Below are 19907 nucleotides of genomic sequence, written 5' to 3'. Positions count from 1 at the left end.
AAAAAATGTTGGCAGGGTATAGACCGATCTCCTGATTTTACTTCTTGGGCTTCTAGAAACCGTATTTTCAAACCGATTTTCCAAGTGAAAGGGTTAAACCACAACAAGGGGGTAAACTTCATATCCATTACAGACAGGGTGGCTCATAATAACACATTAATAGGGGGGAAATCAATTAATTTTATTGCTTTCTTTTGTATGTTTTTATGTAATAAGACTAGGAAATATCCACATTTCGGATCGCATTTTCCCTAGTCTATATAAAAATCTACACACAACGATTTTGTTTAAGATATGCTTCAGAAAATTTACTACAAGTTGCTTAAACTTTAAATTGCGGGCATTTCTTTTGCTGTGACAAACAAACAAAAATACCATTGGTCTGGTAACCCTGTATTTCCTTTAATTAGGGGAATTCTTGTGCGGAGAAAAGAAAAGGCGAGGTAAGTGTGCAAACTAATTGCGTGTTTTCTTAGTAGTACATAAAAAAACACGTAGTATATACTTAAACTATATATACATATATATTTTATATATAAATATGTATATAGTAAAAAAAAAACGTACACACACAAAACAAAAGTAAACATTTCGAATAATAACAAAAACAACCACAAGAAATGGAGGAGAAAGAAATTTATTAAATAAAAACAATACGCATATTATTGTTTTTTGTTTGCGATTAAAAGACTAGAGCAAAATGATATATTTTGTATTTTTTTTTGTTTAGATTACACAATGCCACTCATTTATTTGATAATTCTGGTAAAAAGAAAAGCCAATAATTTTATTTGTATCGTGTGATCTATAAATGTTCCATAATACCAAAAAACAAATATTTTCCTCATAAAACGTATGCTGCTTCTTTGGTCCATAGCATATACAAAACAAAAAATCATAACAACGCATATTGTGTTTCACTTTTTTTCTTGCTTTGTTATTGTTTTCTTCATTTGGTTATTGCGCCGCAAAAAACAACACATTAAACACTTAATATTATTTGTTATTCGTTGTTTGTTTTGTATATATATTTTTGTGTTTTTTTGCTGTTATTTCCAAAGACCAAAGACTATGGTCTTTGGTTATTTCCCTATTGACTTTGTTTATTTTTCTTGCAATTTATATTTATATTTAAATTACCTTGCACTTGTTGTTGTTGTATGGTTTTTTTAGAAAAATGAAGTTATATAGATTTAGTTTTCTTTGCTTTTATTTTTTGGAAGTTATTCCAATATGTGCACTCTTATCATCCTTCCAGATAGAACTGTCTTATTAGTATTTTCTGTACTAGGCTCAGCGAACAATAAGTTATTTGTTGTTGATTTTGCATGTGGTGGGCTATTTACAACAACAACAACGACGACGACAGAAAACTCAATTCAATGCAATTTTTCTTTTTCATTCTCCTTTTGTATATATCTTCCAACTAAACGCAATAAATATGAAGATGATGGTGATGATGACGTTCTCGTTGTCGCTTTTATTTTGTTGTTATAGCTGCTGCTGTTTGGTGGTCTTGTTGTTGTTGTTTTGTTAGGTACACCCCAACCAACATAAAATACTCTGCGCCAATAAACACTTTTTCACTGTTGATTCCTTCCATAGATTTTTGTGTGTACGTACTTTTTTTCACTTCAATATTTGGCTACTTCAAGTTTTCCTTGTTTTCTTAATTTTTCTTCTATTTCACTTAACAATCTTTTTTTTATACACATATTCCTTCTGGTAATTGAAAGAAAATAGGAACACAGTAGATCTTTAAGTATGCATTTTTAGGTATTTGTATATCATCTACACACATTCGTTTTTTTTCTGGGGTAATTTTCTGTTTGATTTTTAATAGCGCAAAGCTTTCGACTCATCGAGAGCTGGGGAAAATTGGCATGGTTAGTTGCACAATATATGTATTTCCAAACTTATTTTTTATTATCACGTAATTTTATTTTTATGATTTTAACCGTATCGTATCCATGTCGCTGGTGTGGTCGCAGTCACCGAAGCCGAAGTGTTTTTGGAACGACGTTAGCGATTTGACAGCGACAATATGTTACGGCGTTGCTAATCGGCAATGCCTATAAAATTTTTGAGACCGGCGTTAATCGCATGGCTTGTTCATAAGAGTCGATAAATTTAACGATTTGTAACAGTAACTGGAGAAGGATGTTATGCGATTTACAGACTATCAGTTATTCCCGACGACAGTGCTCGTGTCGAACATATGCCATATATTGTGCACCATATAAGTTAAGTCCGAAGGCATAATCGATACTGCTGCATGTTTATGGGATCGATAACACATTTACCGATTATTTAGTCATCGCCGACAAGTTGTATCGATCCGACACATTGTAAGATTCTTTACAAACACCGACATTCCGTCCGGAATAACTGATATTCTGTAAAGCGCATTATGAAAAAGGCTTTTAAGAACATGGACATGTGAAAATAACATAAAATTTTTCCCCCTTTGCGCTCGCGGTAATTATTTGGACATACGTTGCATATATGTGAATTTCGAGTAATGCGCTTTACACACTATCAGTTATTCCGGACGGAATGTCGGTGTTTGTAAAGAATCTTACAGTGTGTCGGATCGATACGACATGTCGGCGATGACTAAATAATCGGTAAATGTGTTATCGATCCCATAAACATGCAGCAGTATCGATTATGCCTTCGGACTTAACTTATAATGTGCACAATATATGGGATATGTTCGACACGAGCACTGTCGTCCGGAATAACTGATAGTCTGTAAAGCGCATAAATGTGAATTTCTAGTTTCCATGGTAAAGGCATACCGACCTCTAGCGAAATTTTCGGTAGCAAAAATGTATTTAAGTCTACAACAAAAAAACAGGGCTGTGTACACAAATTTTAAACTAGCTAATCGCTTTTAAAAATTGTTAATATATGTTCCAAATACTCCTCAAATAAATTGTTTATTATTTACAGACCTTTTAAAACTTTTACGCACACAATGATTGTAATAAATTAAATGTTTGCTGCCAAAATATGCTTTTGACAACCCTGTTATTTTCATTAGAGGTGCGTACCAGCTTACGAAATTGAACGCTACCGAAAATTTCGTTAGCATAAATAGCAATGCATTTCTTATGGGAATGAAATTTTTCGCTAGAGGTGCATACCGGCCTTAATTGTCAAACTAAAACATCTCAACCCGGTGTGAACGGTGAAATGTTTTGGAAAAAACGAATGAGGAAAACGAGTCGATGGGAACATAGCATAAAAGTTGGACAGCGACGTCATTGAATTAATGAAAATTGAGTAGTGTTTTGCTCAGAAATAAGGAACACACGAGAATGTTATTTATAATTTTTCCTCCATATTCATAAACGTTAATGTAAACATTAAACCTACGATTACCATACAAATTCCTTCGATAAACTGTCATTAAATTATTATGAATATAGGTATTTATGTTTATTTAACGTTCAGCTTTCGTGCCACCATTTCAAAGTTCCATTTCATCCTCATCGCTACCACAGACCATGGCTGAATAAAGAGGTTATATCACGATTACAAAAACAAAAATGTCAATAGGGCTGTTTTCTTTTAGCACTGGATATGCTAAGCCGTTAAGGACTAAAATAAAACAGAGTACTCGTTTATCCAGGACATCTCCAAAAATATGCAACACTGTCATCAGCTGTTTAAAAACAATCACAGAAAATAAGTGAAATCTTGCATTTTTAATGTATGAAATGCTTCAATTAGTAATAAATACTTACTGCTGCGATTATTTCTGACACTGTATCACTTTGAATTTCATGTTTTTCGATAAAATAGTCACAATAAATTGCTATTGTGAATCGAAGAAGCGTCACTTTATCCAAATACAATCTGGCAACATCGGCGCTACTTGCACTGATGAGATGTTCTGGATAGAACACCAGTGCAACGATGTTCTGGATAGCCCATACAAATGTTGCATCCATTGTTACACGAATGGAATAATTCATACATTTTTATTCAAATTAATAAACATCTAAACAATCGTATTTTACTTGACCACAATGAGTCTTTTACAACTTTGTCTAAGAATTTGAAGGGGCTCCTATTGGTGTCGTTCTAAATTGATCTAAAAAGGCACCTAATAATTGCACTCATCCGATGCTTTTTTGTAATAACTTGGCGTGGTACAACTTCTCAATAGTGACGACACTTTTGCGACAAGTTTTGGATATCGCATACGACTGTTTTCGACGTGTTGGGGATTCTCAGAAGCGCCATCAAATTCAATAAATGTTGGCAGGGGAAGTGGTTAAATTATCCAATTATTTTGCGAATATGACTTTGACTTTCTTTGACTTTGTGATTAGTAGAGGGTTTTGTCTGCTGATTCCATTGCATTTGGTATTGGAGTCGGCGTGGCCGAATATATATAACTACATTCCCAATCTAATTTTTCTTGAATTATTTCTTTATTTAAAAATTCTTTTAACCGTGTTAACTTACAATCTATTTTAAATAATTATTGTATTTAATATTAATATATTTATATTGTTATTTAGTATATAATAATAATTGAAATATATTTATATACTTCTAAGATGGTTTGGTTTTCAATGTTGTTGTTGTTTTCTGTTTTTTTTTTGTTAAGTTATACTTGTTTGTTTTTAATACACATTTTATATTATATTAGTGGTATATGATTATAACAAAGTACATAATTATTTATAATTATAAGATGATAGACATTTGTACAAAAAAAGAAGAAAAAATATAAAATGAACACAATGATTTAATATGTGCACTTGTAGATATTTATGCGATTCGATTCCCATAAGAAGTGGATGATCAAAAATGATAACGACAATTGTTATTGGTAGCTTTGACTTAAGCTCGGTATGCACCTCTAGGGAAAATTTCCTTTGGGGGGATGTTATCGATTGAGAAAAATATGCGGACATCTTCAAACAATCGAAAACAATTCTTTAGTTCAGTTGCTGTAGCTAATAAAAGTTTAGTTTATGTCGATAATGCTGTATCTACTTCCAAAGAGCCCGTTATGTTCCTGAAACAAAAATTTCATTTGCATGCCAAAAGGGCAGTTCGCTTATGTATTCCATATGGTAGAAAATGTTAACATTCTTCTATCGATAATATTGGTATTTTCGATTAAGATTCTTATAGGCTTAAAAATGCATTGCTTATGTCCGATTTTTCCGTGAGCCGTTGTTAGCGCTTGTTCTAGAGGAAATTTAGTTTGCGTGTCAATAACACAATTTTTCCATGTAGTTCTTATATAAACAATCGATAACAATGCTAATGGGATTTTCGTTAGCAAATGCAGCAATGCATTTCTTATGGATAGCGGATATTCCGTTACAGGTTCATATCTGCCTCATGAAATACATGGGATAATTGTATTATCGGTATGCAACAAGATTTTCCGCAAAAGCCGCACACCGAGCTTTGCCATAGATATTTGCTAAAAAAACATTTGTGAGACGGTATTATCGAGTATTTACATTTTGCTGCCATAATATATAGCAAAACTGTGCTATCGGTCCGAAACGAAATTTCCGCAGAGGTTCATATTGGGCTTAGTAAACTGCGCGTATCGACATGTATATCGAATCGTAAAAGACATTTGAACAATTTATTATTAGTTCCGATATGACATGCTTACACCTAGCAAAGTTTCTTCCATAAATGGGTTGCCTCAATGACAAAGGGCCTCATTTTTTCATAGTTTTAATAATAATGAAACAGAAAATTTCGTTTACACGTAGATAATACAGTGCATAGGGACAAATTTGGAGAAAATTTTACCAAGAAACTACCAAAAATCTTATTTTGCAAAATTTTTCTTCTGTAGAAAATTTTGTCAAAATTTTATTTCTTTAGAACATTTTGTCAAAATTTTATTACTATAGAAAATTTTCTGAAAATTTTACTTCTATAGAAAATTTTCTCAACATTTTATTTCTATAGAAAATTTTGTCAAAATTTTACTTCTATAAAAAATTTTGTCAAAATTTTATTTCTATAGAAAATTTTGTCAAAATTTTATTTCTATAGAAAATTTTGTCAAAATTTTATTTCTATAGAAAAGTTTGTCAAAATTTTATTTCTATAGAAAAGTTTATAGAAAATTTTGTCAAAATTTTATTTCTATAGAAAATTTTTTCAAAATTTTATTTCTATAGAAAATTTTTTCAAAATTTTATTTCTATAGAAAAGTTTGTCAAAATTTTATTTCTATAGAAAATTTTGTCAAAATTTTATTTCTATAGAAAATTTTGTCAAAATTTTATTTCTATAGAAAATTTTGTCAAAATTTTATTTCCTTAGAAAATTTTGCCAAAATTTTATTTTTATAGAAAATTTTCTGAAAATGTTATTATTATAGAAAATTTTCTGAAAATTGTATTTCTATAGAAAATTTTCTCAAAATTTTATTTCTATAGAAAATTTTGTCAACATTTTATTTCTATAGAAAATTTTGTCAAAATTTTATTTTTATAATAAATTTTGTCAAAATTTTATTTCTATAGAAAATTTTGTCAAAATTTTATTTCTATAGAAAATTTTGTCAAAATTTTATTTCTATAGAAAATTTTGTCAAAATTTTATTTCTATAGAAAATTTTGTCAAAATGTTATTTCTATTGAAAATTTTGTCAAAATTTTATTTCTATAGAAAATGTCAAAATTTTATTTCTATAGAAAATTTTGTCAAAATTTTATTTCTACAGAAAATTTTGTCAAAATTTTATTTCTATAGAAAATTTTGTCAAAATTTTATTTCTATCGACATGTATATCGAATCGTAAAAGATATTTGAGCAATTCATTATTAGTTCCGATATGACATGCTTACACCTAGCAAAGTTTCTTCCATACATGGGTTGAAAAGTTTATAGAAAATTTTTTCAAAATTTTATTTCTATAGAAAATTTTTTCAAAATTTTATTTCTATAGAAAAGTTTGTCAAAATTTTATTTCTATAGAAAATTTTGTCAAAATTTTATTTCTATAGAAAATTTTGTCAAAATTTTATTTCCTTAGAAAATTTTGCCAAAATTTTATTTTTATAGAAAATTTTCTGAAAATGTTATTATTATAGAAAATTTTCTGAAAATTGTATTTCTATAGAAAATTTTCTCAAAATTTTATTTCTATAGAAAATTTTGTCAACATTTTATTTCTATAGAAAATTTTGTCAAAATTTTATTTTTATAATAAATTTTGTCAACATTTTATTTCTATAGAAAATTTTGTCAAAATTTTATTTCTATAGAAAATTTTGTCAAAATTTTATTTCTATAGAAAATTTTGTCAAAATTTTATTTCTATAGAAAATTTTGTCAAAATGTTATTTCTATTGAAAATTTTGTCAAAATTTTATTTCTATAGAAAATGTCAAAATTTTATTTCTATAGAAAATTTTGTCAAAATTTTATTTCTACAGAAAATTTTGTCAAAATGTTATTTCTATAGAAAATTTTGTCAAAATTTTATTTCTATCGACATGTATATCGAATCGTAAAAGATATTTGAGCAATTCATTATTAGTTCCGATATGACATGCTTACACCTAGCAAAGTTTCTTCCATACATGGGTTGTCTCAATGACAAAGGGCCACATTTTTTCCTATTTTTAATAATAATGAAACAGAAAATTTCGTTTGCGTGTCGATAATACAGTGTCCAGTGCCAAATTTGGAGAAAATTTTACCAAGAAACTGCCAAAAAATCTTATTTTGCAAAATTTTTCTTCGGTAGAAAATCTTGTTAAAATTTTATTTCTATAGAAAATTTTGTCAAAATGTTATTTCCTTAGGAAATTTTGTCAAAATTTTATTTCTATAGAAAATTTTGTCGAAATTTTATTTCTATAGAAAATTTTGTCAAAATTGTATTTCTATAGAAAAGTTTGTCAAAATTTTATTTCTATAGAAAATTTTGTCAAAATTTTATTTCTATAGAAAATTTTGTCAAAATTTTATTTCTATAGAAAATTTTGTCAAAATTTTATTTCCTTAGAAAATTTTGCCAAAATTTTATTTTTATAGAAAATTTTCTGAAAATGTTATTATTATAGAAAATTTTCTGAAAATTGTATTTCTATAGAAAATTTTCTCAAAATTTTATTTCTATAGAAAATTTTGTCAACATTTTATTTCTATAGAAAATTTTGTCAAAATTTTATTTCTATAGAAAATTTTCTCAAAATTTTATTTCTATAGAAAATTTTGTCAAAATTTTATTTCTATAGAAAATTTTGTCAAAATTTTATTTCTATAGAAAATTTTGTCAAAATTTTATTTCTATAGAAAAGTTTGTCAAAATTTTATTTCTACAGAAAATTTTGTCAAAATTTTATTTCTATAGAAAATTTTTTCAAAATTTTATTTCTATAGAAAATTTTTTCAAAATTTTATTTCTATAGAAAAGTTTGTCAAAATTTTATTTCTATAGAAAATTTTGTCAAAATTTTATTTCTATAGAAAATTTTGTCAAAATTTTATTTCTATAGAACATTTTGTCAAAATTTTATTTCTATAGAAAATTTTGTCAAAATTTTATTTTTATAGAAAATTTTCTGAAAATGTTATTATTATAGAAAATTTTCTGAAAATTGTATTTCTATAGAAAATTTTCTCAAAATTTTATTTCTATAGAAAATTTTGTCAACATTTTATTTCTATAGAAAATTTTGTCAAAATTTTATTTTTATAGAAAATTTTGTCAAAATTTTATTTCTTAGAAAATTTTGTCAAAACTTTATTTCTATAGAAAATTTTGTTAAAATTTTATTTCTATAGAAAATTTTGTCAAAATTTTATTTCTATAGAAAATTTTGTCAAAATTTTATTTCTATAGAAAATTTTGTCAAAATTTTATTACTATAGAATATTTTGTCAAAATTTTATTTCTATAGAAAATTTTGTCAACATTTTAATTACCTCTTAGTTTGAGTGGAATGTTATGCAAAATCTACCAAAACATCAAGAATTCTACCAATCTACCAAACAGTAAAAGATCAACCGGTTTTAGTAGAATTCTACAAATTGTTGTAACCGTATTTACAAAATAGAAAGCACTTTTCAAAAGATCCTTTTTATGAAAAAAAAAAACAATAATTTTCCATTACACATAACGAAAGTATATTTTTTAAACAGTCGATAATGTCGTATGCTCAATTTTCTGTATCAAAATCCCTGTAAGTCATTGGACTTGAAGCACTTCTACTGACAATTCAAGTGTGTCGATAATGCAGTATCGTGCGTTTCTTATGAGCAGACAATAACATCTAATGTCTACCCCGGATTGTGGCAAAATTTCGTTAAAGCAAAAAACATAAAAACCTATGTGAAATTAACAGCATAGAGTTTCAAATCGTTTACAGCCTTAAGCCTGGTTTTTGGTGTTGTTGTAACAGTTTTGTAATGTAGTTTCATCCCTTTTGTTCTATGCTTGTGTAGTTCAACTAGTAGCCAGATCAAGGAACTCTGCGACAAGGATGGGGTGCGTCCAGAGTGATCTGGAGGTGAGACGGGTAGGCTTAGCTGGGCAAGCGAAAATGTTGAGGAGTGTCATGTGGCCCTTGATTACAGATGGGACACAAGTCAGCTACGCTGCTGATAAGTGGAATTGAGGCGGCTGCACTTGCCTGATTTAAGTTGGGCCAAAACTACCCTGGTCTGCCGTGGAAGGTCTCTCTCCTCCGGTATGCAGCTCTAGCGAAAATTTCTGTTATATACCGATAAGGACGTTTTACCATATTATATTTATGGGATATTGAATGTAAACAATCGATAACATCGCTATAGGAAAAATTTTGTAACAAACCAACCATGTATTTATTATAGCAAAATTATTTGATACAAGTGCATACCGGATTTGGGTTCAGAATTAAGAAGAAATTGAGATCATGAAATAATTTAGAGAAATTTGTCTTTGTCTTATTAAAAGGTGAATTGGAAAGTTCCCAGTGTTAATCAATATGATCTTTAGTTAGACCTAACCTTCAAACTTTCCATATGAAAATTTAACAAATGTTGTATGATTAGTTTATGAATTATAGGCATTTAGAGTGAAGAAACCTCAATTTCGGCAATCACCTCTCCTTTAAAATAAAAATTTCTTTCCAGCAATAATTTTTTTGAGATGTGTGAACGGTTTTTTGCCAACTAGTACGATGAATTAAGTTGAAGGTTGAGTTACATATCATGCGTTATTCAGGCGTTGATTTTTTCAGTTTGAAACACTCTAACAAAACTGTTGATTTCAAAGAGAAAATTCAACTCTTCAATCAACGGACGCATTAACGCATGGTATGTAACTCATCCTTAAAGTAATTCGAATTCAAAAAATTAAAGAAGACAAGAGACATGCAAATCCAACATTGGTATGTACACAGAAAAAAATTCTTTCACTTCAATCAAGAAATTAATTGATTTAATTCATTTTTAATTAAAATTTCTTCAATCGCAGAAATTAAAGAATCAAAAATTAGTCGATCCAATTAATTTTTGTGATTGAATTTTTGCAAATTAAAAAAAATCAGTTAAATTTTTAATTGCATATTTTTTAAAATTTAATTAAAATTTTAATAGGAAAAATTTTGTTTATTTTTTTGATGCGATTGATTTTTTGTAATTAAAAATCTAGTTTAAAATTAAAAAACAATTGCATTTTTAATTGAATAATATTTCAAATTTAATTCAAATTTTAATTGGAAAAAGTTTGTTTATATTTTTGATGCGATTGATTTTTTTGTAATTAAAAATCTAGTTTAAAATTAAAAAAATAATTGGATTTTTAATTGAATATTTTTTAAAATCTAATTAGAATTTTAATTGGATTTTTTTATATTTTTTGCAATTAATTGTTTGTAATAAAAAATTTTTCATTGAATATTTTTTAAAAATTTAATTGAATTTTGTTTTTTTAATTTTTAGCGATTGTTTTTTTAAATAAAAAAATGTCTAATCAATTACAGAATAATTTTTAACATTTAAATAAAATCTTAATTAGAAAAATTTCGTTTATATTTTTTACGATTGATTTTTTTAGTTGAATTAAATTTTTAATTGAATATATTTCTTTAAATTCAATTAAATTTTTAATTGAATATTTTGTTTTTTAATTCAATTAAATTTGTCTGTTTATATTTTTTCTGTGTAGCATGCATACAAATTTCCCATCTTCTTTTTATATTCTTTTTTATAAAATGACAGTGCTTCAGAACTATGCCCTTTAGCAAATATCACCAATAACATTTGGGGAAAAAAGGAGATAAATTCAACAAAAAGCTTTGAAAGAGAATACAAATGAATTCAAAATGATAGATGGTTTGGATATTATTTGTTTGTATTGTAGTATTATAACATATATACCGTTTTCTTTAATGACTTCTTTATAGTTTAATCATAAAATAATTCAACTACAAATTAGTCCGACTTAATACAATAAAATACATTTTTATAAAATTTCTTTCTGTGTGTGTGTGAGTGTGTTTTTTATCATTAGAGAGGGATAATCTCTGGGGGGTTGTTTTGCATTATTTTGTTCATTGCAATAATTTCAAGAGTTTTCAGTTTATTTTTTGTTTGTGTTTAATACTATGCATTTTGTTATTCGTTTTGTTGTTGTTTTTTTCATGTTTTTATATTATTTTATAATAATAGTTGCTATTTTATTTGTTTTTGTTTTTTCTTTTTGTTCTTATTTCCATCATTATAATTTTCCGTTTTTGTTGTAATATGCATTTGTTTTTGTAGTATTTTTTTGTTTATTGTAAGTAATGTGACGAAATGTTCATTATGCTTTGCTAAAATGACGACGGGATGCATTGTAATGGAGGAAAACTAGAGTGGTTGGGGGGCAATACTTAAAACAAAATGTAAAAACACCAAATTCCTCCAAGTATTAAAATAATAATAATATTAATAATTGTAAAAAAAAGAAAAATAAAAAAATAAAAAAAAAAAAAAAACAAAAAAACAAAACAATCTTACAACGACAAGTAAATAATGGAAGGATAATTGTTTTCATTTTTTTTTTGTTTTTGTATAGAAAAATATGCTAAAACTTACAAAAAGAAATGCATTTAAAAATAAATTTGAAATCACTAACCTATCTTATATTTAAATAAAATTGGTTTTTTTCTTCATACTTTTTTTCATCGTTTGTTTTTTTTAATGGTTTTGTAAAAAAATTATCTTCTTTTTTCTTTACTACTAAAAACAAAAATCTTGTTTGGGGAGAAAGAGAGAGGGGGGTGTTGAACTTATAATTTATACATTAAGTTTAATAGTTGTAATAGTAGTAGTAGTAGTGATAAAAAAGTATTTTCGTTTGAAGAAAAACACTCAGACTTCCAGTTGTTTTGAAGGTTGTTGGGTAATGAATGGTTCACTCCACATCCGACGTAGATCACCCTAGTTAATAAAATAAAACAAAAAGACAAGGATATTAGATTTAGGTTGAAAGTATGATTTAGAAATCACATTTACCTTTAAATAGGCCATTGTCAACAAAGGCAGTAAGGTGAATGGAACCAAATAGAGAAGAGCTGGCTGTGCAGCTTTAAATACCTCAGAACTTACTGTTGCAGTAAGCAATCCAAGAAAGTAACTAAAATTAAAAAAAGAAAAATGTGAAATTTTATAACAAAACTCTTTGTGTGAAAAAACCACTTATTATTTGGAGGAACTTTGTCTGTGATATACTTTACCAATTCACAAAATTATTATATCAATTAATTTCGTGATAGGATCAAAAACAAAAAATAAAGAAAAAGGCTCTGCTGTAGATGTAGATCAGTTTTCTATAGAAATAACATTTTGACAAAATTTTCTATAGAAATAAAATTTTGACAAAATTTTCTATAGAAATAAAATTTTGACAAAATTTTCTATAGAAATAAAATTTTGACAACATTTTTTATAGAAATAAAAATTTGACAAAATTTTTTATAGAAATAAAATTTTGACAAAATTGGCTATAGAAATAAAATTTGGACAAAATTTTCTATAGAAATAAAATTTGGACAAAATTTTCTATAGAAATAAAATTTGGACAAAATTTTCTATAGAAATAAAATTTTGAAAAAATTTTCTATAGAAATAAAATTTTGACAAAATTTTCTATTGAAATAAAATTGACAAAATTTTCTATAGAAATAAAATTTTGACAAAATTTTCTATAGAAATAAAATTTTGACAAAATTTTCTATAGAAATAAAATTTTGACAAAATTTTCTATAGAAATAAAATTTTGACAAAATTTTCTATAGAAATAAAATTTTGAAAAAATTTTCTATAGAAGTAAAATTTTGACAAAATTTTCTATAGAAATAAAATTTTGACAATTTTTATAGAAATAAAATTTTGACAAACTTTTCTACAGCAATAAAATTTTGACAACATTTTTTACAGACATAAAATTTTAACAAAATTTTCTATAGAAATAAAATTTTCTATAGAAATAAAATTTTAACAAAATTTTCTATAGAAATAAAAATTTTGACAAACTTTTCTACAGCAATAAAATTTTGACAAAATTTTCTATAGAAATAAAATTTTTATAAAATTTTTTATAAAAATAAAATTTTGACAAAATTTTTTATAGAAATAAAATTTTGACATAATTTTCTATAGAAAAAAAATTTTGACAAAATTTATATAGAAATAAAATTTTGACAAAATTTTCTATAAAAATAAAATCTTGACAAAATTTTCTATAGAAATAAAATTTTGACAAAATTTCCTATAGGAATAAAATTTTGACAAAAGTTTCTATAGAAATAAAAATTTGACAAAATTGTCTATATAACAAAATTGTAACAAAATTTTCTGTAGAAATAAAATTTTGACAACATTTTCTATAGAAATAAAATCTTGGTAAAATTTTCTATAGCAATAAAATTTTGACAAAATTTTCTATAGGAATAACATTTTGACAAAAGTTTCTATAGCAATAAAATTTTGACAAAATTTTTTATAGAAAAAGAATTTTGACAAAATTTCCTATAGAAATAAAATGTTGACAAAATTTCCTATAGAAATAAAATTTTGACAAAATTTTCTATAGAAATAAAATTTTGACAAAATTTTCTATAGAAATAAAACTTTGACAAATTTTCTATAGAAATAAAATTTTGACAAAATTTTCTATAGAAATAAAATTTTGAAAAAATTTTCTATAGAAATAAAATATTGACAAAATTTTCTATAGAAATAAAATTTTGACAAAATATTCTATAGAAATAAAATTTTGATACAATTTTCTATAGACATACAATTTTGACAAAATTTTGTATAGAAATAAAATTTTGACAAAATTTTCTATAGAAATAAAATTTTGACAAAATTTTCTACAGAAATAAAATTTTGACAAAATTTTCTATAGAAATAAAATTTTGACAAAATTTTCTATAGCAATAGAAATAAAAATAGAAATAAAATTTTGACAAAATTTTCTATAGAAAAAGAATTTTGACAAAATTTCCTATAGGAATAAAATTTTGACAAAAGTTTCTATAGAAATAAAAAGTTGACAAAATTGTCTATAGAAATTTTGACAAAATTTTCTATAGAAATAAAATCTTATATTACATGTTAGCCTGATACCGAAACAGGCAATTGACGTCCAAATGCATTATATCTAATTATACAATTATTATTCGAGCTTTATGGACAGATATAGATTAAGGAACATGGTTAATAGAGCCATTGAAAAGAAAACGCCAGATACAAATTACAAATAATTGTATAATTAGAAATAAAATCTTGATAAAATTTCCTATAGAAATAAAATTTTGAAAAAAATTTCTATAGGAATAACATTTTGACAAAACTTTCTATAGCAATAAAATTTTGACAACATTTTTTATAGAAAAAGAATTTTTAAAAAATTTCCTATAGAAATAAAATTTTGAAAAAATTTTCAATAGAAATAAAATTTTGACAAAATTTTCTATGGAAATAAAATTTTGACAAACTTTTATATACAAATAAAATTTTGACAAAATTTTCTATAGAAATAAAATTTTTACAACATTTTATATAGAAATAAAATTTTGACAAAATCTTCTATAGAAGTAAAATTTTGACAAAATTTTCGATAGAAATAAAATTTTGACAAATTTCGATAGAAATAAGCTTATGAAAAATTTTCGATAGAAATAAAATTTTGACAAAATTTTCTATAGAAATAAAATGTTGAGAAATTTTTCTATAGAATTAACATTTTGACAAAAATTTTCTATAGAAATAAAGATTCGACAAAATTTTCTATAGAAATAAAATTTTGACAACAGTTTCTATAGAAATAAAATTTTGAAAAAAATTACTATAGAAATAGAATTTTGACAAAATTTCCTATAGAAATAGAATTTTGACAAAATTTCCTATAGAAATAGAATTTTGACAAAATTTCCTATAGAAATAAAATTTTGACAAAATTTCCTATAGAAATAAAATTTTGACAAAATTTTCTATAGAAATAAAATTTTGACAAAATTTTCTATAGATATAAAATTTTGACAAATTTTCTATAGAAAGAAAATTTTGACAAAATTTTCTATAGAAATAAAATTTTGAAAAAATTGTGTATAGAAATAAAATATTGACAAAATTTTCTATAGAAATAAAATTTTGACAAAATATTCTATATAAATAAAATTTTGATACAATTTTCTATAGACATAAAATTTTGACAAAATTTTGTATAGAAATAAAATTTTGACAAAATTTTCTATAGAAATAAAATTTTGACAAAATTTTCTATAGAAATAAAATTTTGACAAAATTTCCTATAGAAATAAAATTTTGACAAAATTTTCTATGGAAATAAAATTTTGACAACCTTTTATATACAAATAAAATTTTGACAAAATTTTCTATAGAAATAAAATTTTCTATAGAAATAAAATTTTGACAAAATTTTCTATAGAAATAAAATTTTGACAAAATTTTCTATAGAAAAAGAATTTTGACAAAATTTCCTATAGGAATAAAATTTTGACAAAAGTTTCTATAGAAATAAAAATTTGACAAAATTGTCTATAGAAATTGTCTAAAGAAATTTTGACAAAATTTTCTATAGAAATAAAATCTTTATAAAATTTTCTATAGAAATAAAATTTTGAAAAAAAAGTTTCTATAGATAACATTTTGACAAAAGTTTCTATAGCAATAAAATTTTGACAACATTTTTATAGAAAAAGAATTTTTACAAAATTTCCTATAGAAATAAAATGTTGACAAAATTTTCTATAGAAATAAAATTTTTACAAAATTTTCTATGGAAATAAAATTTTGACAAACTTTTATATACAAATAAAATTTTGACAAAATTTTCTATAGAAATAAAATTTTGACAAAATTTTCTATAGAAATAAAATTTTTACATTTTATATAGAAATAAAATTTTGACAAAATCTTCTATAGAAGTAAAATTTTGACAAAATTTTCTATAGAAATAAAATTTTGACAAATTTCGAGAGAAATAAGCTTATGAAAAATTTTCGATAGAAATAAAATTTTGACAAAATTTTCTATAGAAATAAAATCTATAGAAATTTTTTTGACAAAAAATTTCTATAGAAATAAAATTTTGAGAAAATTTTCTATAGAAATAAAATTTTGATAAACTTTTCTATAGAAATAAAATTTTGAAAAGATTTACTATAGAAATAGAATTTTGACAAAATTTCCTATAGAAATAGAATTTTGACAAAATTTCCTATAGAAATAGAATTTTGACAAAATTTCCTATAGAAATAGAATTTTACCGATTTCTCGAAAAAATCCCAACAAAAATTCCCAAATTTATGGAAATTCCCCACCAAATCTATTGTGTTAAAATTTTATTTAAACTGAAAAAATATGTATTCATAAATCTAACATATTCATAGTTAAAGTATATAAACTACTGCGTTATTACAATTTGTAACACAGTGGAAAAACGCACAGTATATATTGATTGAAATGTATTTTACATTCTATTTCCAACACTCTCCCTGAATGTAAAATATCAATAAAATTGTTAATAACAAAAACAAATAAAAAATGTGAATTCATAGAAGACCAAACTTAGTTTTAAAATAATTTAATTTCTTTGGCGATACTGCTTTTGTGAATACGTCTGCCAGCATTTCATTTGTAGGAATATATTCAAGCTCGATTTCTTTCGCATCAACTTTCTGTCTAATAAATTTCGCCTTTATATCCACATGTTTCGTCCTATTTGAATAATTATTATTCAAAGCAACTTGAATAGCTCCCTTGTTGTCGCAGAAAATCTTCATAGTTTTGTTTACATTTCTATTGAGTTCCACATCAAGCCTTTTAAGATAAACAGATTCTTGAATTGCAGCAGTTAAGGACATGAATTCTGCCTCGGTTGATGATAAAGCTACGGTCTTCTGTTTCTTCGTAGCCCAAGATACTGCTGCAGATTGGTTAATGAACACATAGCCTGTTGTTGATAACCGATCATCGACACTTCCTGCCCAGTCTGCATCGCAGTATCCTGTCATATTTGATTGTTCCAAGTCAGTTTTATAAACGAGTTCTGCATTGATCGTTCCTTTTAAATATCGCATTACTCTCTTCGCTGCCTCCCAATGTGCCTTTCCAGGGTTGGAACTAAATCGGCTTAGCATATTTACGGCATATGTAATATCTGGACGAGATACGATTGATGCAAACAAAAGACATCCCACCGCTTGCATGAATGGAACTTTCGACATTTCTTCTTTTTCCTTATCACTCTTGGGGCACATTGAATTTGAAAGCTTTTGATTAATGTCAATCGGACTTAAACTTGGGTTGCAATCAATCATTCCAAAACGCTTCAAAACGTCTCCAATATATTTCGATTGGTCAATGTTGATGCTGTTTTTCCCACGAGTTATTCGCATTCCAAGAATATTTGATGCTTCGCCCATATCTTTCATTTTGAACACTTTCGATAGCTTCTTCTTTGTATTTTTTATACTATTAATTTTGTCAGAAAAAATCAGGACATCGTCTACATACAATGCGACGTATAATTTGAATTCGTCAGTTATTTTGAAATAAATACACTGATCGACTTCACTACGAGTAAGTCCTATCTTCAAAAGTTCGGAATTAATTGTTTCGTTCCATACCCTTCCTGATTGTTTCAATCCATATATTGATTTTATGAGTTTGCATACCTTCTTTGAGCCATCGTTAAAGCCTTCGGGTTGTTGCATATATATAGTTTCTTTTAAATTCCCATTGAGATAGGCGCTAACTGCATCCATTTGATGTATACTCATATTATATTTAGCGGCCAAAGAAACTAAGTATCTTATGGAGTTGTATCTGACGACGGGCGCAAAAGTTTCATTGAAGTCAATGCCTTCTCTCTGCGTGAAACCTTTTGCAACCAGTCTTGCCTTAAATTTCATGGGAGTACCACCATCTTTGTATTTAGTTTTGAACACCCACTTTGATTTAATGGCTTTCTCGTTTTTCGGAAGTTCTGTCAGTATCCATGTCTTATTTTCGTTCAGGGAAGTTATTTCTTCCTCCATTGCTATCTTCCATTCACTCGCATTTCCTGATGACATCGCTTCTTGAAAGGTGGCAGGATCATTTGAGACAAAATCCATGGCACAGAAAATTGACGATTGTTGCCTTCTTGCTGCAATGCGTTCAGATTTTCTAACAGGTTCGTCGGAATTCATTTGTCTGTTATATGCGCTCGATGACCATGAGCTATCGCTTTGACGTCCATCCTCTTCTGCATTTGATTGCCATTCGGAATCTACATACTCACAATCTGTATCAGAATCTTGAATAGAAGTATTATTTGGTGTTAGTGTTTCATTAACGTCATCCAAAGGTAGATCAGATTCATCATTAGAGTTTATTGTGGGTGTTGATTCTTCCATTAATATATTGTCTCTCTCCCTTGAATCAATACTCTCAAAATGATCGATCTGTGGATAATAAAAATCTTGGTGACTAGTTGAATTCAAATGTACTTTTCTATTTTCTAGAAATACCACATCACGACTTTCAATAATTTCATGGTTTTGAGGATTGAATAGTCTATACGCCTTTTTGTGTGTACTGTAACCCACCATGATACATTCCACCGATTTCGAATCCAACTTATGTCGCCTTTCCTTTGGGATATGGACTAAAGCTGGACATCCAAAAACTCTCAAAAATTTTAAATTTGGACGACGTGTTGACCATATTTCTTCCGGACATTTGTCCATACCTCTACATGGCACTCTATTAATCAAAAATGCACTAGTAACAGCTGCCTCTGCCCAGAATCGGTTATCCAAACCACTATCAATTAACATGCAACGCACCCTTTCCACTATTGTACGGTTCTTTCTTTCCGCAACACCATTTTGCTCCGGCGTATACGGACATGTCGTTTGGTGAATTATACCATGTCTTTTCAAAAATTTAGAAAACTCTGTGCTCATGTACTCACCTCCATTATCGGATCGAAGAATTTTGATTTTTCTTTCAGTTTGATTTTCAACTGCCTTTTTGAATTCTTCAAACATACAAAATACCTCCGATTTTCTTGCAATTGGGTACACAAAAACTTTCCTTGAAAAATCATCAACAAATGTAACCATGAACCGTTTTCCCGAAAATGATTCTGCTTGGAGTGGTCCAACTACATCAGAATGTACAAGTTCCAATAATTCTTTAGCACGTGTCCCTTCCTCTTTACTTGGTTTACGAGTCTGTTTTCCTTTCACACATACGATGCATGGATCTAATTCTTTCTTGGTAAAACTGATTCCCAAACTGGCTTTTTTCACCTCATCTAAATTTTTGTTGCAGATGTGTCCCATTCTGCGGTGCCAAGTATTGACATCATTAAGAACAGCAAACAGTTTTGAGTTATTAATGGCGGTTTT

At 26.4% G+C, this 19907-nt stretch overlaps 2 protein-coding genes across 5 annotated transcripts in view; both read right to left on the bottom strand.

Moving 5' to 3' along the window:
* The window catches only part of Lnk (SH2B adapter-like protein Lnk), a 38599-nt gene extending 36605 nt beyond the window's left edge, over nt 1-1994 (bottom strand). For both annotated transcript variants that reach the window (XM_075289909.1, XM_075289910.1), the window contains exon 1: nt 1141-1994. The gene's annotated coding sequence lies outside the window, so the exon portion shown is untranslated. The remainder of the gene's footprint in view (nt 1-1140) is intronic.
* A 9335-nt stretch (nt 1995-11329) lies between these two features.
* SppL (signal peptide peptidase-like protein) overlaps nt 11330-19907 on the bottom strand; it is a 58953-nt gene continuing 50375 nt past the window's right edge. For all 3 annotated transcript variants that reach the window (XM_075289903.1, XM_075289902.1, XM_075289904.1), the window contains 2 exons: nt 12493-12613; nt 11330-12417 (listed from right to left, as the gene is read on the bottom strand). In XM_075289903.1, the coding sequence (XP_075146018.1) occupies nt 12349-12417; nt 12493-12613 (190 nt within the window). In that variant the 3' untranslated portion in view covers nt 11330-12348. The remainder of the gene's footprint in view (nt 12418-12492; nt 12614-19907) is intronic.

This window comes from Haematobia irritans, chromosome 1 (assembly GCF_050003625.1).
Source record: "Haematobia irritans isolate KBUSLIRL chromosome 1, ASM5000362v1, whole genome shotgun sequence".
NCBI classification, from domain to species: Eukaryota; Metazoa; Arthropoda; class Insecta; order Diptera; family Muscidae; genus Haematobia; species Haematobia irritans.
This window is presented reverse-complemented; position numbering and strand designations above follow the sequence as displayed.